This window comes from Lepidothrix coronata, unplaced genomic scaffold (assembly GCF_001604755.1).
Source record: "Lepidothrix coronata isolate B3197 unplaced genomic scaffold, Lepidothrix_coronata-1.0 Scaffold157, whole genome shotgun sequence".
In the NCBI taxonomy this organism is placed as follows: Eukaryota; Metazoa; Chordata; class Aves; order Passeriformes; family Pipridae; genus Lepidothrix; species Lepidothrix coronata.
Window position 1 is genome coordinate 1,861,781 of NW_016690337.1, and position 25,537 is coordinate 1,887,317.

At 37.7% G+C, this 25,537-nt stretch overlaps 1 protein-coding gene across 5 annotated transcripts in view; it reads right to left on the reverse strand.

Annotated features, from left to right (window-relative positions):
• The window catches only part of ROBO1 (roundabout guidance receptor 1), a 710,380-nt gene that overhangs the window by 494,581 nt on the left and 190,262 nt on the right, over positions 1–25,537 (reverse strand). Inside the window, exon 1 of one of the 5 annotated variants that reach the window (XM_017829050.1) lies at positions 18,568–18,757. The exons of the other annotated variants lie outside the window; for them this stretch is intronic. Within the exon in view, the coding sequence (XP_017684539.1) occupies positions 18,568–18,676 (109 nt within the window). The 5' untranslated portion in view covers positions 18,677–18,757. Of the gene's footprint in view, positions 1–18,567; positions 18,758–25,537 lie in introns of those variants that run through there. 5 annotated transcript variants of the gene reach the window in all.

Genomic DNA, 25,537 nt, shown 5'->3' on the forward strand with positions numbered 1-25,537 from the left:
ATCTTTAAACGGGTTATTTGCATAGAGGTTTCTGATGGACTCCTTCCAGTAGGTAGGCTTTCAAATGGAAAACAAGGTAAACCTGCTGACCATTGTCATCAGTGGAAGGAGATCCCCTCCCTCAACCAGATGAAGCTCTTCAAGTGAGTTAATTACACTGCTAATGGGATCAAAAGACAAAAGTAGCATTCAAAAGTGACCCTAAAGCAACCACCCTGGGGCAGAATATGTAAACAGCGCTCACTGCCGGTTTTACTCGAGGCAAACTGGTAGATAGGCCGGCGATAGCTAATGTTATGAATAGCACGTCTACCTTTGTTTATTTACTTTAAGCCAAGGAACCTGTGCTCCCGCAGGAGAGCTAATGCCGCAGAGCAAGACCACCGGATACTTAGTTCCAACAGAGACTTTTTACACGTGTGGATATTTTACAGAGAATGTTGGTAGATACATCAAAGGTAGAGACTTACAGATAGCCAAGAAGAAGGTTCTGACAGCGCTAAAGATATGTCAGAATTAAAGGGCAGTGTTCCCTGTAAGCATACTGTGATTTGCTTTGCAAGGCGGTAAGAAATACGATTTAAGAACTGTAATTTCTTAAATCCAGTGCCCAAACCCTTAGTGCTAAAACATGCACTGTGACACCATGAGATTGCACGTGACAACACTACTACAGCACAAAAAAACCCAAAACAAACCAACTAACCGAACAAAGGAAAAAACAAAACCAGCAAGCCAGGTGGCAACTATACCACACACACTGCAGAACAGCTGTGATTCCAAACTTAAGACTGAAGTGGATTCAGTATCATCACAAGCAGAAAGTGATGAAGGATGAAGGCTTAGTCACGAACAAGGCCCCCTTCAGAAGCAGGAGGGTCAATCTCAGGCTTCACAAAACTCTGACGACCATTTAGAGATGCTTTTTGAGGCGGCAGATATTGACACTAAAAACAAAACAAAGAAAACAACATACAAAATACCAGCAGGTAATCCTAAATTGTTGTTAGGAGAGATAATTGCTAAAGAGATCCTTAGTCATCTTCATGTAGAAACTTCACACCCACACCAATTACCTGCAAACATGCCTGGTTTAGCTAGAAAATAACAAACCTGAAGAAACAGCAGTTCTGTGAAACCACCTCCTTGAACTTCTTTAGAGAATGTTTTTGTAGGAAGCATAATGGAGGATTTTCCAGTACAGTAAGAGTTGCTGTTCCCATAGTTTCACAATATTAGCAACCTAATACACCACGCATTATCCCTCAAGAACTTTTGTCACAACTATTCATGGCATTTATGCACAATTTTAAAGTGATCAGGAACTACATACAATGAAAATAAATGAAATTATGATTTACCCACCTCACAGTTAATGGCAAGATACAACCTTGCTCTTCACTGAGCCGTGTGTAGCTTACTCAGAAGACAGGGCCCAGTATCATCTGTCAGATGTTAAAATCACCAAGTACATTTAAATCCCTTGTAATCAAAAGGATTGCATTGTTTTTCAGCAACCTTACTTACTTCAATGAGATCAACAAGACTCAAAGCCTATTACACACCATTTTCCTAAGGACCAGTGGGGGGAACTTTGGAAGAGAAATGAACTTTCTCGTTTTGATATTTGATAGGTAAGAGCAAAAGTTTTTACTCTAGATTGATGAGATCAGAACAAGAAATATGCCATGTTCTGTGTTAAACTGTTAGACTCACCATGCCTAGAACCCTGTAACCAAAATAAGATGGTAGTAAAATTAAAAAACAATTAAAAAAAAAAAAGAAGGAAGGAAGGAAACTCCAAAACCAGTCCATAAGAGCTTTAACCACAGAAGTTAGAACAACACAGAGAAAAGGATTATGAAAGGATATATGAACTATGAAGAAAGAAAAAGTTATTTTAGCTCTATATTCCCATGACAATTTAAGTTACCAGTTCAAGGCTATGACAATGCTTTTATTTCCTCAGAGAAAACTACCTGTGAAATCTGTTCCCACTTCACTATTTTCTTCTCTTGGCCCCTGCTAGGGGACACACATTAAGGCCTCCTCCATCTCAAATTGGTTCATCTGTTTGCCAGTGCAATTCAGCAGTAACCCCTCCAGACTGGATTGCAAATATTCACCAACTAAACATCACCACCAGGGCTACAGAATTCAACAAAAAAAACCTCCTCAAGAGCAAACCGAGTTCAGACTGGAAAGCCAACAGTGAAAGCCACCAAGCCAAAAAGCAACACATGGTATTTTCATAACATAAGTAAGATATCCCTCTGTTTTATAAAACAATTTTAGAACACTTACCTTCAGCTCCTATATCATTCCAAAGTCTAATTCTGCAAGACCAGGCTGCTGATGTGCTGTTGTCTCTGTTCCCACTCTTCTCTAATGGTGGGACAGGTCCACAGCTGGTATAAATCAAAATCATCATTAAAATTCATTCCTGCCAGCTGAGGAAGGGGCCTCTTTTTACTCTGTAGCTTGAAGTACACTCCATCTATTCTGCCATTTGTCATCTCATGTGCAGCAGCCTTAGCCCAGAAATAGTTATGTTCGTGATAGACATCCTCTCTCCTTACTTTAAATGGCACCTGACAACACATTTCCCCGTTGAACTCTTGACAGTAAAAGTAATTTAAAGATCTGTGACAATATATATTATAGTTATTGAAATTAGATGCAAGTTTTGAGTATGACAAGTAGGGGTTTATTACTGCAGTCTGAGGGTATCCTTACACTTATTTCTCTCCACTGATGGACTCAATTTATAGCTGCAAATCAAAACATTCAGCCACAGTAGCAGCAGTCATTGATTCTCCTTCACAGAACCCAGACAGACAGACAGCTGACTACCCCAAAGCATGAAAATTCCCGAACCATTCCTTTCTCCATCACCTCTCTTTTGGATTTGATGATCATATGAATCCTGTTGCGCATAAAACTTATCTAAAAAAGGTAAGGTTTAAGATCAGTACCTTTTGATACTCATCCCACTAAATACACTACTGGCATTTCCCATGAGAGAAGAACACGGGGAGCTGCTTTCTGCAGCAGGAACATGGAAGGCTTTTTGTCTCAGATGTTAAAATGAAACTCTCTAAATAAATATTCTGTGCAAAGTGAGATTTATACCGTAACTTTTTACTACATGTGAACAACGACATTATAAAGAATTAATGCACGAATGGAGCTTTTCTACATTATTTTGATCATCCTTCTGAAATTCAGACTCATAACCCATGCATGCACATTTGGCAAATTAAGCAAAATTTCTTTGCACCTGTGAAGCATGAAGGGTTGATTTCAAATCACCAGAATAACAATTGCAGCTGACAGCAATGTAGCTTGAATGGCTAGGGTCCAAGTTGAAATGCTTTCCTACTAACAGTTTGAGAATTAAGAACTTTTTGGACTTTTATATATGCCACAAAGTTAAGCCACTAATGCTGAGGGCAAAAATAAAACCAAGCTTTCTCACAGTAATGAAAGCATCTCATTGAAATAAATGTGCATTGCATTCTACAGTATATTATTCCAATAATCTTAATGTTCTTAAAAATATTTTTAATAGTTCACAATATTCCTTTTAGTCTCATCTCTGTGCTTTCTAACTCTCAAATGAATTTGTTAGTTGTCAGAAAAGTATGAATACTATTGAAAACAACCAAAATAAAATCTGGCAAAATTGAACAACTGGTCCCTTTTAGTGCCTTTTTTTTCCAAGAACTAATAACTTTTTAGAACTTTCACCACAGAGATCTTGATATTTTTCCATTCTGCCATCCCACATGAAAGTGAGTGGTTTTAATTAAGCAAAAATGGCCTTATTTGTTTTGAATGGAAGAACTATTTTTCTGTGTTAGTAAGCACACAAGTATGTTTCCTTTGAATAACTGGAGCAGGTGTAGTCTGGAAGATAAAATCTACCACGGCCATATATTTCAGCAAGTACTTGTGCCCATGTAGCTCTGGAAGCTACTGGTTCTGTTACTGTATGAAAATACGGAAATTATACACTACATACACAAAATACTGTTGAACACAATGATCTTCAGGGCCCTTTCCAACCTAAATGTTTCTATTATTCTATGAAAATATGCTTCTTTCCCTGAACTTGGAAATTATATCCAAAGAATGTGCTGTGTGAGGGTGCAGAGAGAATTAAACTGCACATGTGAACTAAGTTAGGCATCTGCATTTTTCTGAATGGGTAAGAACACTTGGGTTACCACAGGCTTCTTACAGATGCTGTAGCACAAGGCGTGAAACGACTGAAGAAGTGCAAAAAGTTTACAGAAGTTTTTAAAAAAACACAGAACTGGTATTGGACGATCCACAGAGGTTTTGTCAGGCATTGACACTGACACAAGGGATTGAGAAAAGAGTACATTTAAAACCAAATCTAACTAAAACTTATTCTATGAATACTCCCCCACTTCAGGACTGCAGCCTGAGTCTGTAGCTGCTGTTCTGAAGTACTGTAGTGATGACACAGCAGCAAGCAAAGAGCTTGAGCACAGCTTTATGAATATTCACAGGGCAGAAAAAGTGATGTGTGATCAAAGGCAGTTGGATAATGCAAATACAAACCAAAGGCTGGATCTTTAATCTGTATTCTGGCGTTTTCAGAGAATGCTCATCAACGATTAAATTAGTAGCATTTTGAGTATTTGAGTATGAAATCACATTCAATGTACTTGGCAGCTTTGGTGTATTCTTTAGTAATTTATAATTTTGCTCCAAAGGTTAACCTTCTGAAATTGGTATAGCTGAGCTGCAAGGCACTGGCATTTTTATTTAAAATACTATACCTGTACAAATGTAACATGTCTTCCAAGAGCTGTACAAATCAGCAACACACTGTCAGGCTGGCTTCATGTTCCCCGTCTCTGCGTATCCATATAGAAGACTTGGGCCTTTGGGCTCTATTTACCTTCAAGATCTAAACTCTCAGCTGACCACCTATAACAGTTCCACTCTAATCAAACAGTAGAATCAAGGGTCACATCAGGCAAAGCTGGGCTCAGACTGGCTAAACTTGGCCAGTTATGAGGCGGCTTTTGCTAAATAGAAACTAAGTTGTTGTAACAAGGTACTGCTTAAAGCAGTACTTAACTCTTCCCTGCTGAACAAGATATTTCTTTCTATCCTGCCTTCCACTGAGGCCAGCTAATCCTGTGAATGGTGCAAAACATGTCACAGAAGAACCTGGAATCAGTGTTTCATTGGTAACAGTGGCATTGACCTTGCCAGTGGTCACAAAACAATCTTCTATTGTGCTGATATAATGGTGGAAAACAAGTTGTTGTGCCTCTTTCCTGTTCATAGGAGAAGTCAGTTGCTATAAAATGCAACTAGATTGTTCTCAGTTAAAAAAAAAAGAAACCAAGTACACTGTGGAAGCTGCTGAGAAAACCAGACAGCTGCACAGGCTGATATCTCAAGATTTTGTGCACGTGTATTATTATGTTATTTATATTTGTCTAATTTTTGCTAAGCTGGAGGGCTTCAATCCTAACATTTAACATAGCATGTTTGTAAATATTATGTATCATATCTTCTCTAACCAACTAATGAGAAGGTTCTTTCTGCTGCTTTTTATTCCAGAGCCTCATTTCTTTGTACTAAGGAAACCTAGTTTATAGGTTAGGACTTCTTTTCTCTAGAGAAAGTAACAATTATCCAAGTGTTGAGTAAATGCTTCTGGTGAGGGACATGTATGCTGCTATACATGCTTTAAAAGTACTATAAATTTTTTTTCAAGCTCTGTCACAAAAGAATTCATTCCTTTTGGTAAATACTCAACCATAGAGCAGGTACTACTTGGCAGACTACTTACCATCACATTCTACTTTTTTAAATATTTCCTTCTCTTCGTAAGTGATGGAGGCTGCTGTGTGTCATCTTAAGCCTGATTTACTGTTTGGTAATACCTTATTCTTGCTTAGTGAGTAATATCACTTAAATGCAGAGCAGGGCTTTTTATAAGAGCCCAGAGACTCAGATTTTCTAAGGTGGTCTCAGTACACTACTGTGTAATTGAAATCTTCAAATTCACATGTCAGTGACGTTGACCTGACTGTAAGCATTCAGTTCCCAAAGAAACATGTTTTATTGCATATTTTCCCTGCCTCTGAGAACACTTTTTCCTGGTTGCTTTGGAATTATGTATTCCTCGATATGTTCTTGGCTCCTAAGGCCTTTTCTGTTTTATTGAGGACTCCAAGCCCACAGCAGAGACGTGCTGTACAAAAATGTTGTTGCACATTGAGTGGTCCAAAGGCAAACTTTACCCTAATGAGCTTAATTTCCCCAGGCTCCCTTTACTGGCTCCTGCAAAGGAAACCCTCTGCTGAGAAGCTTTGGGATAGCTTGGCTAAACTGAGCTTTTATAGAAACACCACCCTTATTTAGTTACTACCTTAATTGACTTATACATCTGGTCTCTTGGACTCCAAACAAAATGTTAAATCATTTGATTCTTCTAGAGCCCGGAGAAAACACATTTTTCCTCCATCATGAAGAAGCTGCTGTAGATTTTGCAGAGCTACCTAAGTCCTGAACCCATAACTTAAATTTTTATTCTCTTGCTTATCCTCATCATCATGAGTTGCTAACACCGTGAGAAGAACTAGATATTGAAAAACATTCTTGCACAGCAGGAGACAATATGCTGATATATATATATATATATATATATATATATATATATATATGCAGTTATGTAGAACTCTCATCAGAAACTGTGTCAAAGCAGTTCTATCAATAAAGGAATGCTTAAGCTAATCCAGAGTTACATTTGCTTTCTACCTCTGCTGCAATGTCCTCAAAAGACCGCATATGCCCAGATATTTCTGGATTGACCCTATTTCCCTAACTGCTCATAACATATGGCAACACTGTCAGTAACCATCATAAAATATATCTGGAGCCAAAAACATGTACAAGAGAATACCCATTTATAGACTTTGCACTATATACTGACATATCAATTTATCGGGTTTTTTTTAGCAGCACCATGTTCTTATGAGCAAGAATCTCATGACAAGAATCTGTAAGACTACTAATTTTCTGTGGGGCTTTTTCAAATTCTCATACATACTTTGTCTATCATTGACTTCACCCATGAAGACAGCAAACACAGAACTACTTATAGCACCTTGTAGTGATGCAAATAAAATGGCTCAATTAATATCTTTAGATACTACAATTACTACGAAGTTGCTCTATTATATATCTTGGGCTGGAGCTACTTCAGAGACAAAATGCTTTTGATAAAATACCATCAGAAAAGGCTGAATTCCAGGATGAACTAACTCCAAATTGCCTTTTGATGCAGCGTGGTTAGGTGATTCCCATAGTTAAATTAAGTAGTGACAATGATTTAGGGAAAATTGTTTCACTCTGATGATACACATTTTCACAGAGCAGAAGGTGCTGCAGCTGCAGAAGGAAAGGGGAAGAACTTCTCAAAGAATCTCTCAGGAAACAAATCAATTGCACTTGTTCTCTAGATACAGGATGAATCCCTCAAAAGTAAGATGTGGTATAGACCAAAGCATCTACAGCAACAGGATGATGGACAGTACTTAACAACATACGATAATATCGTGAATATACATCAAAAGTCACAGATCTAACCTTACGAGACTCACAGTCTGAGATTTTAATATTTAAGATTAAAAAAAATAAAAAAGGGGGTGAACTTTCTAATCTGTGTGGGATAAAATGCATGTCAAAGACTTGCTTTGGCACCTGCCTCATCATTTTCATATTTCTCTAACAGTTCATATGAAAAGGGTTTCTGAAATACAGCAGACACTCCTGGGAGACAATCTGACAAAACAGGCTCAAGTCTGCATCCACCAGCACAATAGCATCATTGCTTCTCAGTCTACAATTTCCACAGTACCTGGGAGGTGCTTATGTACATAGACTATCAGATGTCCAATTAAAGCTTAAAGGTGCTGCATATAAAATACAAACTAAAATGTTTACAGTCATTAAACAGAAGACATTAATGTCATAGTGTTATATGAAACTAAGCAGGCTTTGCTAAAAAAAAAACAAACACTACTATTCAGGGCCATGTGATTTTTAAATCAAATATTGGATATAAAACCATTAGTGGCTGACATGTAAAACTGTAATATTCCCAATGGTCTCTAAGAAAAAAGAAAAACTAAGTCAGTGAGAATTTATTTTCAAGGAAACAAGTAGTTAAATTCTTCTTATGTTGCTGAACACACACACACACACACACATATCTTTATTGGTACCTGAACATTAACAAATCACACCAACAGATGTTAACACACAACCAGAAATTGATTGTGAGAAAAATATTGTTTTTGTATAGTGTTGCAAAGGGACAACTGGTGTTAAGAAAGAAAGAGAGCATATTTGCAAAATTTTATTGAATAAACTGGAAACAACAAAAATTTGGAACATATAATTATTAGTTTCTTCAGTTTTTCGTTTTTTTTTTTTTTTTTTAATTATGACATACAGAGAGACTGTATATTGTTATTATAAGTTAAAAACACATTTTAAGTAATATCTTAAACACCAAGCATAAAATTAACATCTTGTTACAATGTCCTGTAACCTACTCTGGTTTTATTCCTGATGTTTTACGTGTTGGCTTCTCTTTACACAAAACAGTAGTCTTTCTCCATTAACAATACACAGGCCCCATCTGTTTCTCATTAAATCCCCTTCTTTTCCTGTAGTGTGTTGTGTTTCTGTTGCAGAAATCTCTCAGAGAAAAATGGGTTTCATAACCAAGGATTTAGGTAAATTCCTGAAGCCTCCTCAGCTCTAATTCACACAGAAAAAGAATGGTCTGGGAGATATTTCTTCCTACTGACTCCTTAGAGTCTCTCTCACCCTGCACCAGCCAAACATATCCAAGGTAGCCCCAAAACATGAAAGGGCATCTCTGTGCACTATGTGAGAGTCAAGATCTGTTTTGGGAGAGCAAGGATGAGGGTATGAAAGAGAGTAAGACCTCCAAAAGGTAGCTCCTTTCAGCAAAGCCTGTTAAAGGAGAAAATGCAAATAAAAAATGCAGAGAACAAAAGCCAGTGCTTTTTGTGGGCTGCAATATATCAGAGGAAACATTCCACAGCTGTAATTTCCCAGCTTGACAATTCAGCCCATTGGGTAGGCTGAAACATATAAAAAACCTTGATGAAAGGCCATATAATTGAGAGTAGCAAACTGATTGATTCTGAACACATGTAAAAGAATAGCAAATAAATGTATTTGTAGCAGCTGCATTTTTCAGCTCAAGTCATCACACAAAGATTTACTAGACAGCATACCCAAGGATTTAATTTTTGTAATTAATGTATTTTTCACATTAATTATCCAAATATAGACTTTTAGTAGGCTATGAGTAGTCAGTGCCTACCTCTTCTCCAGTATGTGGTACATAAATGAAAAAGGCTTTTGTTCTATTTCGCCCAAATTCCTACTAAGCCCTGTATCATGGAATATCTCAGACACACCAGGATCTTACGTGTAGCGTGAAAACAAGAGGTTGGGTAGGAGAGAGAGACTCCATGAGTGTCCCTTCAGGAGGAAAACTTGGTGCCAAGGACAGAGGTTCTTGCTACAAAGAGTATGGGAGAGGAAGAAATTAAAAGCATGCATGTGCCTTTAAAAATACTAAAACCACCTAATGCAAGACACACTTCTGTAGGTTTCATTATTTCTGCTGTATGTGAACTTCCTAATTTTTGTTTTGTTTTTGTTTTATATCATATTCAATCTTTAGTGAAAACACAAGGATGTTCCAGGGACTCTGCAGAACAAAAATGGCAGTTAGTCAGTTTGTGTCACAGTACCAAGTAAAACTAGTGATGGCAAATAAATGATCTCATCTCTTCTTTCATTACCAAAAAAGTAATCATGATTTTTATAAATATATTTCTTGTAAATATTGGCTATACACTTCTGAAGAAAGTTTATTACTCAAAAGAATGCAAATATGGCTAATTACACAAAGAACAGCCATTCCTGAATCATTTGTGAGGAAACATAGTTAAATGGGAGTTTGCAAAAAACAAGCAAATCACATCACTGGTGGGGTGACTGAACAAACAGCCATTTAGAAAATAAACTTGAGCTCATAAATTCTTCAGCATTTATCAAAACGTGGTTGTCTTGAGTTTGTTCTCTTGTAGTTTTGGAATAGCAAAAGAAAGAAATGCAGGAAAAAAAAAATAACAAAAGAAAGAAATTATCAATGACTTTCACTTTTGAAAGAGTCTGATTTGGTGTTTTTATAGTTTAACACAAAAATCCAAAGATTGCCCAGGAAATATAAAGTACATATTACCCTGGAGGTGCTCTACGTAGAGCAAGCTTCATGTTTACTGCTTTATTTCACTATTTTTCCTATGTGCATCCTCTCACAATGCAGAAGTCCTCCTTACTAGCACTGAGTTCTGTTTCTAAAGAAATGCATGCCCATTATCTAGACATGATTGTGGTATCTTCATTCACCAATCCCTCACACAGAAATAAATATTTCTATAAGTATTCATTGCCATAAGGATTACTTTTTTTTCCATATGTAACAAGAGAGACACATTTGTAACATCAGTAGTCCAGTGTAATGTCATTATAAAGCAATTATTTCACTGGAGGGCAGACCTGAAGTGGGACAGTGATGAATCAGGCAACTGTTCATTTTTAAGGATGTACAGATAGCAAACCAAACAAATGGCACATCAGAAAAAATATTTACTACCTATAAAAATACAATGAACTAACAACTAAATTTATACTTTTTTTTCCTGGAAAATATATTAATATAAAAAATAAAATAAACAAAGGACTTTGATTTAAGAAAGTCTTGAGGGTGTCAATGGATTCTGATGCCCATCTTACTCTTGAAGCTTTGAGACAGGTATGGACAAGCATCATCACCTACAGAATCTGCATAAACAAAATAGCTCCCCATAGACCCACATATTTGCAACTCAGGATTAGGAATTCAAGGCTTTTGTAAAAAAAAAAAAAAATTAGAAGAAAAATTTTTTATTTTGTTTAAAACATCTCTCTCAGCCAACACAAGTAGCCCTGAAACCCTGCTGTGCTCCAACTTGAACTTAATGCAGTGGCAGACAGATTTTCTGATCCTTCAACATCCAGCTCAAAGCTTTTATCTTGCTAAAATTCAGCAGGTACTTCTGAGAGCCACATGAATTAACTCTGATGATGGAAATATCAGTCAAGTCCTCAGTTGTCCAAGAGGTATGAAGTAGAATCCCAAGGATAGACCAGAACACTGATCACAGCAGCATCAGGTTACTCATTTTTGTGGGAATGCTGGCTGCCCAGGGGCTACTGCCACATGGGTTGGCAACACTCACAGAAGGTCCTGGAAAAGATGCAACAGACTGGAAAAGCTTGAAAAAGCTTAAAAAATGACAACTGGAGAACCAGGAAAGGGTGTGGTATAGAAAGAGGGCAGAAGGGAAAGGCAAAAGGGAAACTGATGCTTGAGATGAAGGGATAAAGATACTCCCAATTACATGCCCAGACAACACAGCGTTGCTCTAGTCCCAGTTGCTATTCCCTTGGGGGATAATGGAGGAATTAAGAGACTCCTTTCTTTTTGCTGGATGTGGGAAAATAGGCTGACAGTGGGATTTCAGATTCACAGGAAGAGGAGAAAGGTCATCAAAAGGAAAGCATCCCTTGAAGAGAAAAAGGAAATAGATAAAGTGGGTTTGATTCAGAGACGTTTCTCCCCTGGTTCATAAACAGTGCACCTGTGACTCACATCTCAGGGGTTTCATTAGCAGGGGGACACAAAACAGTTCCAGATCTCGGCCCTGGAGGTGAGCAATGACTATTTGAATCTCGCTTGTGTTGGGAAACAGCCTGAAAATGGAGGAGCTGAGTGCAAGTGCAAGGCTTTCAGATCACCCTAAGAGGAGGAAGTCAGTTCGTTACTGTTCTTTTATGTATCTTGGGACTTCTTAATCATGTTTTTAGATGTTTGGAGGTAATAATGGTGCTCTTGGCAGGAAAGCAGACTTGGAGCACCATAAACTGCTTATCTAGGTACTGGGTGGTCCTCATGTTCCTCTTTGAATGCTTATGCCTAATGATTCCATGTATCACCAAGCAAAGAGGCAGAGGGAAGTGAATTCCTGGGGAGCCTAACTATCTAAGATAAGAATAAAAAAGGGAATGCAGTCCTGAGGATTTTAGTAGAGTTCATGTAGAGAATTGTGTTAACTCTTCCATTGTCCTTAGAGTATAGCTAAAATAAAGAGTTATAAATAAAAAAGAAAAAAAAAAGGTTACTCTTGTAGCTCTTACAAAATACATATAATGTTTTACAGAGTGATTTAAAATAAATTATCATCACATATATTTAAAGGAGAATATACACAGGCTGGCTTTAAAAAATGACACAGGAAGATCCACAAAGAAAAATGGCAAATTACCATTTGTTAGAAAAAGGACACTTTTCAAAAATTATTATTGAGAAATAATAAATGACAAATAAAGTTTCTATAAATTTATAATTAAATAATTTTACATAAAAATAGAACAAATAGCAAAAAATTATGCTTTTTTCCTCTTCATATAAGTACTTCAAAATCATTTAAAGTCTGTCTTGAAATTGTGGATTGTGTTATAGAAATATAATCTCACAGCAGCTTCATTGACTATCTATCATATGTGACACTGTACACTGAAATTCAATTCAATTCAATTCCATTCAAATTTATTAAAGGTCAAAAGTTCTGGGGCACCAAATGTTTCAAATTTTAATTACTTTAAAATCTCTATGCTTTTATGAATCAATGTCATCTCACTTCAGTTTCTACCATAAAATCTTACTAAAGGCATTTTAAAATAAAACAGTTCATTCTACCCTTATAACTTAGACAAATTAAACTTTAAGTAAATTTATTTCTCGACATAAGAGGTTATTTCCTAGATGCTACAGACAGTACGATGAAAGTGAGACACTGAAGTTAATATCACAGACTAGGTAGTTGGCATGAGAAACTGCAAATTAGTTAAATGATAACAAGCAGAAATTGCTTTATGCTCTTCCAGATTCTCTTCTTTTCTCCTTATCTTTCTTTTCCTTTTCTTTACTTTCCTTCAGCCTTCAGCTATTTAACTGTCACCTTGTCACCTTTTTGTTTGCTTCCAATTCTCTCCTCTTTTTCTCTCTTTAAAAACACCTCTCCTTCTTTTCCTAATCTCTCTTTTCACTGTTCTTCTGAGTTACTTATCAGCCACATCTGCTTAAGGAGAAAAAAAAGCTCCAGCATCTCAAGGCACTGTCTTCTCTGTTCAAAGTTCTTTTTAGACACCAAGTTACTGGACATTAAAATGCCTGTGATGAAACACTTTATTGTGTGAAGTAAGATTTCTTATAAGAAATACAACTACCTGAAAGCAAAAAAAAAAAAAAAAAAAGTGCTTTGAAAGTGGCCTCAAGGTTAGGAAAGGCTGTGTTAAACCTTTCTGGTTACACTTTGACACCAATGATCACTAAATGGTTTTGTTTTGCTATTCTGTTTAAAGCTCCCAATGAAGCATGTAGTGCAAAATGATAATATTAATAGGCAAACTAACACATTTAAATCTTTTGGTACATGTCAGGGTTAAATACTGTAACAAAAGAGCAGATTTGAACATCAAAGACTACTCTAGCTGTTCAAGAAGAACAAAGATTTTATTCTCTTCTGTAAGATAAGGTTTCTTTAGAAGAACACTAATTTTTAGCAATCTACCTCACACTTTTTTACATCAAACCAAGGGAGTTCATCTGTGCAGAGAAATGAATCTCTTGTTGATGACGTGCTCCCAGTGCTATATTCCTGGGGATCCCAGTGGTCGCTGCCATATAGAGATGTGGGCACAAGGACAGTGATGTGCCTGAGCAGTGTTGCCTGAGGCCTAATGAGATGGTGACTGCAGAGCAACCCATCTGTCCTAAACTGTTGTAGCCCACCTCATTCTAAAAATCCTCCTGGAAAAAGCATGGAAAAAGCACATGACACTAATTACACCTTGCTGTCCTCTGTGCAAAGATACCCTCACGTCCAGACTGTGTGAGAGCTGTGCATGGGCTGGGCACACACCACAAAGCCAGTACTTCTGGCCTGGTGGTGCCAGCAGAGGATGCTCCTCTCTGCCAGGTGCAGCAGGAGGTACGGGACATGCCCAGCAGGGATGGACACAGTGGGACATCTTGGGGAGTGTGGGCTTTGCACCTCTTCCCAGGCATGTACAAATGAGGCTCACAGTGCTAAAAAGTTATTTGAAGTATATATTCACTTGATAGTCAAATGTAAACCACAGAATAACTTGCAATATTTAACCCCAATGCACAATGCAACACGCCTGAATTGAGATCAGTCTGAGGAAACTTGGAAAGAAACAGCTGAATTTTGCATTCCAACAGACCTAGGACCTTGCTTCTTTATCAATGGAATATAGGTAAAAATTATGAGTATCGAATACCAAAATAAATTTATGACCTATGAACTAATCACTGAAAAGAAATACAACATTTTTAGCAGAAAAAAAGTCAACAGTTTCAGCATATTCCCTCTACTTAGAAAGCACAGGACTGGGACTAACTGAGAAATGACTAAAATTTTTCTGACGGGTTTTAGCACTACAACAGAAAATTGTTAAAGCTTTTCATAAAGTAGCTCTTTATGTACCTACCTCTATGTATGTATACATTTCTGCATATATATATACACATGCCAATGCCCAAAGAATCAGCAAGAACAGGTATCATTCTTCTTTACTAGAGAGTGATATATTAGTGACATTCCTAACAGTAGTAATGATTAAACAAAGACTATGGCATTTGATATTTCTAGTACCAACCACAGTAAATAAGCCAATAAAGCTGATCTCAATATCTTTGCCTGAAATACAAAATGAATCAAACAGTAGAAAGAATAGTTTTAATGCATTTAAAATCTTAAAACATCATCATTCTATTTCTACCAAAAATATGAAAGACACATTTCTGGTACAGCTATTCACTCTGGGACAATTTTAAATTTCAATCTTTACGTGACAGCCAAAACCTGACCAAAATACTACAATATTATTCTCAATAGACCAAGAAAATATATTTTATTCACAAATTTAACAATTTTAAGTTTTCATAGTGTAAGAAAGTTACATAGTAATAATAGTAAAACAAAAAATATACAAAGTTATAAATGTTAGAAAATACGCTTGTACAATCTTCAGTGTAAACACTATATGCAGTATATAGGAACAATAATCACAGCATTGTTCTATAATATAGTTTTCTGAGAGATAGTAAGACAGTCTTAATACTTTGCCACTTCAGTATCAAATTAACTGTGAGATCTCTTTGTGCTATTTCCTATGATCATAGCCATGTAAGTCGTAAAATACAGGCATTCAAACAATAAGTGTTGGCTTCCTTAAAAATGAAGTGAATACAAAAAAATAGTCAAATGCCAGTAGAAGACATCATTGTCTAAGCAATTAAGAAATGGTATTCTCTATATATTTAAACATTTTAATATTACCTCTAAGAGATGTGCTGTTCCCCCCTTGTCTCACCCCAAAGCTGTTAAAACAAAAAGTACCAATCCATATGGGAATAAATCCCCTTATTTTCCTTCCATACTATTTTTTGCTGCAGTTGTTGTGTTTCTCAGAAACAATCACTTCTCCCCACTCTCCCCAAATCTGATTTCACTCATTGGAGCTGCGGTGGGGCAGAACCAGGCTACAAATCACCCAGCTCCAAGACCCTTCTGTGGAAATGATATGAACAAAGCTTCATTCAAGGAGGTGTGAGCTCAGATAAAGCAAATATCACTCAAGGAAATGAGAGTTTTGTTGTGGTCCTTGCTGGATCACTTTGGACCTGCCCTTGAGAAGCATCACTAGGACTCAGATCATAACAGCTTTTCTGGGCAGCTCCTTATGCCTCTTAATATACCATGATCTTTTTTGGAGGAGCATCAAAGAGAATCTAAAGAACTGCAAAGTTATTCTATCTTCTCGAAGACAACTTAAACTATTTTGAAATCTCTCTACATTGTAAATATAAAATACATTTAGAGCATTTCTAAACTGCTACATCTGAAGGCTTTAGTGAAAACTCTGGGTAAGAGACACAGAAAACACTCATGTCCCCTTTTATTTAAAGTCATATTTTTAGGCTTTGGTTATGGAATGCAAGTGTGACCCCAATTAAATAAAAAACATACATTACACAATCACAAGCCTTTTCAGAATTTTTTTTATTAGAATTTTAACTATGATGTGCAAAAATGAAACAGCAAGAGAACACCTTTAAGTACTTTGTCAGCTTACAGGCAAATATACAAAATTAATAGCACTCAACAAATAATCCATCAATTATAATTACACAACATTTTGGTTTTCTCCTTTCTCAAAAAGGATATATCTACTTCTCATAGCATCCAGGTCTGCATAGTATCCCTATTCTGCTAGTAGAGAAATTTTGACAACATGGAAAGCACGGTCAAATAGTAACAATGCAAATGGCATTCCTGTAAAATCTCTCTTTTTGTTCTTAGTGAGACTGCTGGTAATATTTAAAGAAAAGGAACAACGAAGTCTAATCTACACATCTTCTCTTAATTTCAAGGAGAGCTGCTTCAGACCTGTAACTTTTAACACATTCGACAGCTGATCTTTCTAAGCAGTCAAGTAACACAGTAGCAAGATAATATAATGACTAATTTACATTCTATTCTTCCTTTAACCAAATACTAGCAGTGTGCTAATGGGTTGGCTTGAGAGCACCCTGTCCTAAGAGAAGAAAGCAAGTAATTTGAATCCATAAAGTCTAATAGCTAACTACAGGTGGCATGAAATGATCTGTTACAATTGCAAAACAATTTTCAAAGATGTGTTGCTCTTAAACTCCTGAATATTTCTGTTTACTCATCGTGCCTAAATGTCATCCCAAAGTGATTAACTTCATTAATGCTTTTGGCAGACATTAAAATCTATGTCTCCATCTATTTCAATTCTTCATAGGAAAAAAAAATCAGACTAGATACTCAGAATCACAAACTTCCAAACACCTGAAAGTTGATTAATCAAAAGACGATATACAGGATTTTTACTCCAGGAAATGGCATTTTTTTCATAAAATATAAACAGATACTTCTTTTAGAATACTACTGTGCAAGAAACATACTGTGAAAAGATTTCAATTACTAAACTTCAGTTGTGCCTCAGTTTCCACAGCCATCAGAAAAAAGGGCTCTTTTAGTCATAATGTTCACATATCTATAAGCCACAGGTTGTTATTTTTGTACATCACTTATGTACACATTAGTGGCCTACTACTTTGGGCAGTGTATTTTTTAGGTGTAAATTACTTGTGGGTGGACGAGGCAGTTCTCAGTTCCACTTAGTCCAGCACCTCTTTCCTTGATGCTTCTGATCTCGGGACTGAGTGAAGTGGCAGATTTATTGATATGTATGTTCATATTTCAGGAAATACAAATATTTCTCAAGCTGCAGATCAGCTTCCAGATAACAGTACTTTCAAGATAATACCTATCCCAAAGATACCAACAGCCACCCCTCCAAGCTCAGGTTATTTTAGGGGTTTCCATCACCTATGTTTTCCAAGCAAGCATACCACATTTAGTTGAATTAAACAGAAAACCTTAATTCCACTTTCAATATTTTTTTTTTTTTTTTTTTTTTTTGGCAATATAAGTATTTCTACCAAAAAAAAACCAAAACCAAAAACCAAACAACAAAACTCAAAACCACTGCAAAGATTTACAGACATAATGATAATACTCCCATCACAGGTATGTTTATTTACAAATAGCTGGACAGGAATAAAAAATAATGTCAGTGAGAACTGAGTTGCCCTTTAAATGAAAATAATCATCTGGTTATTTCAGTCAAGCAGCTGTACATGCAGTAGGAAGTCTCACTCCCAAATATTATGATGACTCATCTACTTTCCTTTTCTAACAAGTAAATGTTCTTTTCTCTTTTTAAGTACAGCATTGATAAACCCTGCACAAGCTGCAATGCTACACTACATCCCCCTTTCTAAATCTGTAGAATTTAAACTGCAGTTACCCATTTATATCCATAAAATTACCCAGTATAATCACTGGGGTTACGAGGTTCCTTCACACAAAGAGCAGACCTGCGAGATTTGCTGCCTTTATCAAAGCCAGCATTTGAAACAGCATGCAAAATGTTCAGACTGGAAATAGGAAAGGTACAGCCTGGACATCTCACAACTTCCTGGAAAGAGAGGAGTTAATCAGCACAGGCAGTTCCGAGAGCTTGCAGTGAGACACAGGACTGTACTGCAGATGTGTGGAGTGCACTGAAGGTGTGGCCCCGTGCTTTCCACATGCATATTTAAATACTTAAATTATATGGCCTTAAGGCTATCATTAAAGAACAACCTCGCAGAGAGGAAGAATTACACAGAGAAACGAGGCCTAACGCATTTCTTCAAATAGAGAGCTGAGAAGAAGAGAAGGAAAAGCCTGGGTTACTCACGATTCTTTTCACCTCTCCACCTTGACCCCGCTTTTATTCTAGGCGCGATGTCCACGGCAGCAGTTATGTCTACTAGCCCAAGCAGCAGCAGCAGTGACAGCACAGCCATGCCAGGTAACAAAAAATTAAAAAAAAAAAAAATCACCTCTACCTGGAGTACTGATAGAGATGAATTAGATGACTTTCCTTAGTAATGAATAATTGGAGCTAACAGCACTTACTCAGCAGAGGCAGAGGGAGATGCAAAACATTATTCCTACTAGAAATGTTTATTCAGAATTTCCATTGCATCGCCTATTTCCTTCATCCAGGGAATGCAAAGACAGAAGAGTTGTAAAGGCTTCCCCTAGCAAGGAGCCTCTGGCACTCAGACGCACGAGGAGATGCAGTGGCAGCTTTCTGTGGTCCCTCAGAAGCCACCGGCTCCTCACCTGCCTCTGCCACCTCTCAGCCCTTCCCAGTGTTTATCAACATTCCCCACAGCACCCTAGCAGGGGACACAGCCAAGCTGAAAACGGAGGAGTTTTTTCTCCCTCACTTCCATATTTCACTGCAGTTTCACAGAGCTGATGACACGGAACATTTTCATGTTGACACTCAAATCTCATTACATTTATCAATGGCCACAAAAAAACAGTTTGTCAAGCTTCCCCCCTACCCACAGAGGGGACGCAAAGGCAAAAATATAATGTATCCAAGACGAGAAAAAAACACTTAAAAAAGAAACTTTTTTTTTTCTTTAAGCTGTTCAGTAACTCTGTCTCTTATTCAGCATAAGTGTCTTCTATTTCTAGGGAAAATAACACAAACAATACCACCTCCCACGCAGGTTTCTGTCAGCAGATGCTGCATAAATGGAACAGTTCACTGACAGTGAGAGGAGCTCTGAGAAATTTTGTATAGAATCTGTGCCACTCCACAAACCTTCCCCCTGCAGCCCACCAGCCTCTGGGAACCCAGAGCCCAGTGCAAGCAGACTTCAGTGCTTGCAGCACAGCCAGCAGTGCTGTTGGCAGAGATTTAACCCTGTATCTGTCCATACCAGGATCACAAACTTCCCCGCGGCGATCGAAACGGTCGCAAGGAAAAACTGGAACACAAATTATCTGCTAACCCTTTCACCAGAATTATGAAATCATTCCACACCACTTGTGAAGACCCAGAAAAGCTTCATCCTGAGAGCTGAAAATCACTATAATAAGACCAGAGGGCTTTTCACTCATGGTGACAGAAGGCTTTAGTCTGCACGAAGTCTACATTTATATTTAATAAAAGCAACTGCAAAATATCTAGTTCTTTAGCATCATCTGTCTCAGGAATACTTAAAAATTGTTACTTACACAACAGTAAAACTTATTTTCTTAATAGAATAGCAATGAAATAGCATTCTCCAAGCTGACCTGCCTCATACTTTGCATGATATCTGTTGAATAGATGCTATGGATATGAATGAGTTGCAGCATTAAGTGTTTTTTTGAATAAAGTACTGGAATAAATTTCTAGATACAATTTCAATTACTAAGAAAGGAGAGAGAAAGTAAGTTATTTTGATCTTAATAATACAATGATTAACTTACAGTGTTCACAGCCACTGCTGTTTATGAGTTCAAACGGATTACTGCTATTGAAATACTCCACAACAACCAGTCAGAGTGTGACCAGCTGAAACCATTCCTTTCTAGACATTCTCATGCCAGTGATGGAAACTTCCCAAAAACAGCCAGGAGGAATTTTTTCACCTAGAACTGGCAGAGCTCAGATGACCATAGAGATACTGTATCAGAAAGTTTCAATGGTTATTAAAGTGGTTATTCATGAAACCTTTAAAAGGAATGCTCAGTTTCTTCATTTGGACCAGTTGGAGAAATTAGGAAGGGAGATGTGCTCTTACTTCAAGTTGAGTTTACTGTGCTCAGTACAAAAAGCAAAGTATTTGCAGCAGAGGATATAAAGAACCTGCCAAATCACCCACATGTTAACACATTACAAGCAGCCTCCAGTTTTGCTCTGAGCCCAGAAGCCCCTACATGGCTTTTTCCCCTGTGCAAATGACCAGTGGTCACCCAGCACCGTGTCTGGGCAGGGAGAGAGTCTCCACGTCTTGTCTCAGTGGAAATTCTTGATGTAAAGCTTTGGTTTCTTTGTGATCATTTTATCCATCAGGAGTCACATCTATGGGGTGAAGCACAACGGAGCATCACTCCTACTCATGCTGCTAGGCCATAGCAAAAATAACTCCTATGGTAACATACAGCACAAAAGAAATGGTTAAAGGGTTCAGATTGTCCTTTTTTAAAGCACTTCCTAACTGCACATCCTTTGCCATCTGAACTCATGCAAGGGAAGCGTGTCAACAAGCACTCTCTGACTCATCGTGTTACTGGTTATGTAAGACACCTGAATGTACCAAATTGTTCACTGCACCAAAATACAGCAGAGGAAAAAAAACCCTCAGTTAGTACAAGGCAGTCCTTTAGGAGCACACAAGCAGTAATGTGGAATGCTATAGTTTACTCTGAATGCAGAAAAATTGACTTTTCAAATGACAGCTGCAATTTTGAGCACCGAAACCAAAAGGCTTTGTGATCTTGCAGTCGGCTGTGCCCTGTTTGAAGGACAGAAGATAAAGATTTTCAAGGAAAAAAAAACCCCACACAAACCAAAGTGTGGAATTCCGGAATGAAAAAAGTTAATCTGAGCTAAAAATTTGAGCTGCCTCATAGAAGAAAGCCCTGCCTGGTAGTTAATGCTTGTTATCCTTTATTTGGTCCCAGATCCAAACCTCACTGAGCCTTGTGCTGTGCAAAAGTAAACTGGTGCATCAGATTGGTATTTCTCCAGCCCACTGCTGAGCTCTCAAGCCCCACAGTTGTTTTGTCTAACAGGCAACGTTACACAGAGTTAAGGGAAAACTTCAGAACTGTAGGCCAGATGGCTTTTCATCTCACAAGATTGATGGAAGGGGACTTTTATGGACACAGACCCCTGCACGGGCATTTTGCACAAGTCACATCCATTTATCTCGTCACAGGAGAAGGAGCTGTTGCCTTCAGAAAAGCTGTGCCATATTCCTGATGGGTGGGAAGGGATGCCCAAAGCAGCATCCCATGAGCGACTATTTTTCATCCACACAAAAAGATGCAGTCAGACAGGAAGAACTCATAACCAAAAACATTTTTATATTTCTCTATCTAACAGAGTGCCTCATGCACAGTGTTGCTGGTTGGTAGGACAGTGGGCAATTACTGCCATCAAAGCAATGCCAGTCCACCACCTTCCCCACTGGAGTAATAGCAAGTAAAACCAAACAGATTAAGCACTCAGAGGTGTGAAGCCCAGTAAAAGGTGGTCTGCTCCTACGTGATTCAGTGTTTTATAGCTCATTTAACTAGTTTTCAGTTTCTGCTGTATAATTTCTGCTCACGAGAGTTCCTCAGCAATTTGAAAGCTTACTCAAAAGCAAGATAATTAATTCTGGAATTAACTAGGTGGACAACTCTCTCAGAAATGCAGTGGACCCCCTATCTAAGACTGGATGCCTTCCTGACTTATATATTACAGCTCAGTCAGAAGTTAAGCACTGGAAGATAAAATTACAAAATGAATTTATGGCCTGTGTTATGCTAGTTCTATCTAGCTTTAATATACATCATTCTCTCAAATCTTCAGATGTATTTAATTTCTTTTCTCCTCGTCTTTCATTATGACTCAGCCCTTTAAATTCTGGTTTACTGCACTATAGATAAAAGTCACTGGCAATTTGCTGCACAGTTCTTTCCTTGAATCAAGAATCTTCCACAGAGCTTTTTATTCATAAAAAGTAGAACTTTTTTTCTAGAGTTCTCTCTCCCTTCATTACAGACTTCACCTTCACCTTCTTCTAAATGGTAGCAGAGGTCTCTACAGCATCTTGGCACAGGCTTCCAGGGAGGGTGTGAAACAACTTTCTTCTGCATCCATTCACAAAGACGTGATGAAAGCTACAGCCTCTCCCACTGGAAGCCTGCAAGGCTGTGAGGTCAGCCCTTTTGTGCACAAAAGTCCTTCTCCACTCCTCAAAACCAATTCCTTACACAGGGGCATCTCTGTCGCTTCTGAAGAACCCGCCACTGACTGTGCTGGAAATTGATAACCTGGGAAAGCTTTTTCACCACAGAAGTCACAAAGTGCTGCTTTAGTGCTGAAGGAGGACAGACTGACAAGGCACAGCTTGGCTGGGCACCATAGCACAGGCTTATGAGTCATCCTCTCCTGAAAGTCACGCTAGGACTGGGTCAGCCCACGAGTAAGGGCATCTATTGCTCCCTCTCTCACTTATTGTGGAGGGTAATAAGGTGTCCTTTAGGGTCCTTGAATTTAAGGCATCTTTATCAAGTTTGCAAAGCGAAGCAGGTCTCTATTTCTGCAGTACATCTATACTTAAACAGCTGCCACATACAGTTCTGACGTTGCCTTTGACACGTTTCTGCAATGGTTTCCCATTTTAGAAGAAAGACTAAATCTGGTGACTATCATGGAGCCCCTGTGAGCAGCCATGCAGAGACTTTGAGGCATGACAGGACAACAGTTACAGAACTCATTGAAGCTAAACATTAGCTAAGTTTCATTTTGCAACCCCTACGACTCTAAAAACTCCAGGGAGATCAACTCAGATGCAGCAATGTTTGCCATGAAAACATTGTAATTCTGTGAAGTGAAGGGCACACACACATAATTCAGCAGCGTGTGTGGGGACCAGACCTCCACACCATTTTACCCCTGCAAGCTTGGGGAAAGGGTCGAGTTCCCAGATCAGCTTGGCAGGGTTTTTTGTTTTGCTTGTAATACAGAACTAATTAATACATCAACTGAACAAAAGACCCTGAGACTTTCCGCAGCTCATGGAGTGTACAAAATTTTACTGTTGCCTTAGTACTTTTTTTAATCATCCAAATGCATAAAATTTAAAAAATATGCCAAATTCACCATTCTGTTAACATACCTGTTATTTTTTCTGTTTACTTACAGAACACCAACAGTGCACTCAGCACTGTATAATCATATAAATTGACATTACCCCTCCCCTAAAGACTTCATGGTCCAGCACAACTGTGTCTTAAAAGTCATTTCTTCAATGAGGGCATATGTTTGTTTCTTAATTTCCTCACTTTCGGGCCTTTAAATTCTCAAGCATAACATTATACATTTTGTTAGCACCTTTTAAGTTTTTGGTGGTAAGGGAAAAGAAAAGTGTTCTTCATAAAAAGACATACATACAAATCCTTAAGTGTATGTACAGGCATCTATTTATACATGCTTCTGCTAATAAAGTCACAAACACAAAAGGAGAGGAAGATTTGCACAATTAAAAAGAAGTTCTGATACATATTATTAAATCTTGAATAAAGTTACGTTTGGGTGAACACCTTTATAGTATATTTATACACACTCATTAATTATATAAAATGAATAAGAAGTAAAGTTCCTTCTAATGAAAATTGGATAAGAGATGATCTGCTTTTTGAGGGGAAAAATACATTTTGCTTACCCATGCACCTTATCAGTTTACCATCTATTCTCGTGCCCTCAAGGCAACACAGATATATTTTTTTTTTTCAAAGAGACTTCGAAACACTTAGAGAGATCAAAGAATTTTACTGGACTTATTTTTTCCATCTGGCTGCAGAAGACTAGGAATTAGACAAAGTCTGTAAAGCTAAGTCAGTAACTATTATATCTTTTACAAGAAATTCCTCATTGCTGGCCTACATAGTATGAGAAAAGCAAGAATTAAGACTTTACCTTTTTCTTATCTCATAACACATATTTTTTTCTTTGTTTGCAGAAGACACTCTAAGTCCATCTGGAAGCAAATGAAAGAAAACCTGATCCAGGAACACATAATAAAGAAGATTTTTTGGTCTTGTTGTTAAGAATGCAAAGTGAGTTCCTATGAGATAGCTCCAAACTTGCACTTGGGCAAAAAAATCATCCTTTGTAAGCAACCTAGACATGTCAGAAATTGTAACTGGCTACATAAGAGAATGTATCCTAAAGGCTGTTATTTAAGAAGTAGTCTCAATAGCTGGTGGCTATCTTGTCCTTCATACCATGGCATCCCAGAAGAGTTAATGCACCTACAGCCACTATTGGAAAAAAAAAGTGAAACAAACCCCCAAAATAAAATGGTCAAATAGCTAAGGACCAGAAGAGCAGGACACTCCAACTCCAGCTGACCCCAGGGTGCCTCAGTGATGCTGATGTTACCACAGGCTAGTAAGTCCAGTTCCTTCCTGTACCTTCTCCTTCTACAGCCACAAATTGCTTCTATACAATACAAAACTACTCCTTCCTTAAAGGTAAAAAGTACCAGCACACTCTGAATCCCAAAACACCATTAGTAAAGAAATCATTAAAGCTTTCATGAAAGCATCACATCTCAACATCCCTCCTTAGCTTTGGCACTAAATCAGCAAAAAGCCTGAGTACATCTCAAGAGCTCTCAGGACCCCCACACCATGGCACTTCAGTCCTTTAAAGGCACTCTGTCTCTTACTGCTGTGACCCCAAACCAGGAGCCAGAGAACGCCTTCTTCTAATGATTATTTAGCATTTTCTTGTGTGACTGTAGAGCTAGCAGTTCTTCACAGTTCTACATGAGCTGATATTTCAACATAGCGAGTGTTTTATGTTAGCATAAATGAGGAGCCGTATGAGATTACCACAAGGACGCTTCCCAGATCATGTTGATAGTAAAATTTTATAAGATAATGTTGGCGCTGGTAACATCAAACTTATGGATTAAATATGTCCCAAACACATTTAATGTATTCGAGTCATTTATCATTATCTGTTCTAACAAACTGGCAATATTTATCCTATTAATTCAGGCAAATGTAGAACTGTTTACTGAGCGGTGGAGAATTGTAAGGATATGTTCAGACAAAAATAAACACAAGAAAACTAAAGTGAATATTGTTTAATGTAAAAA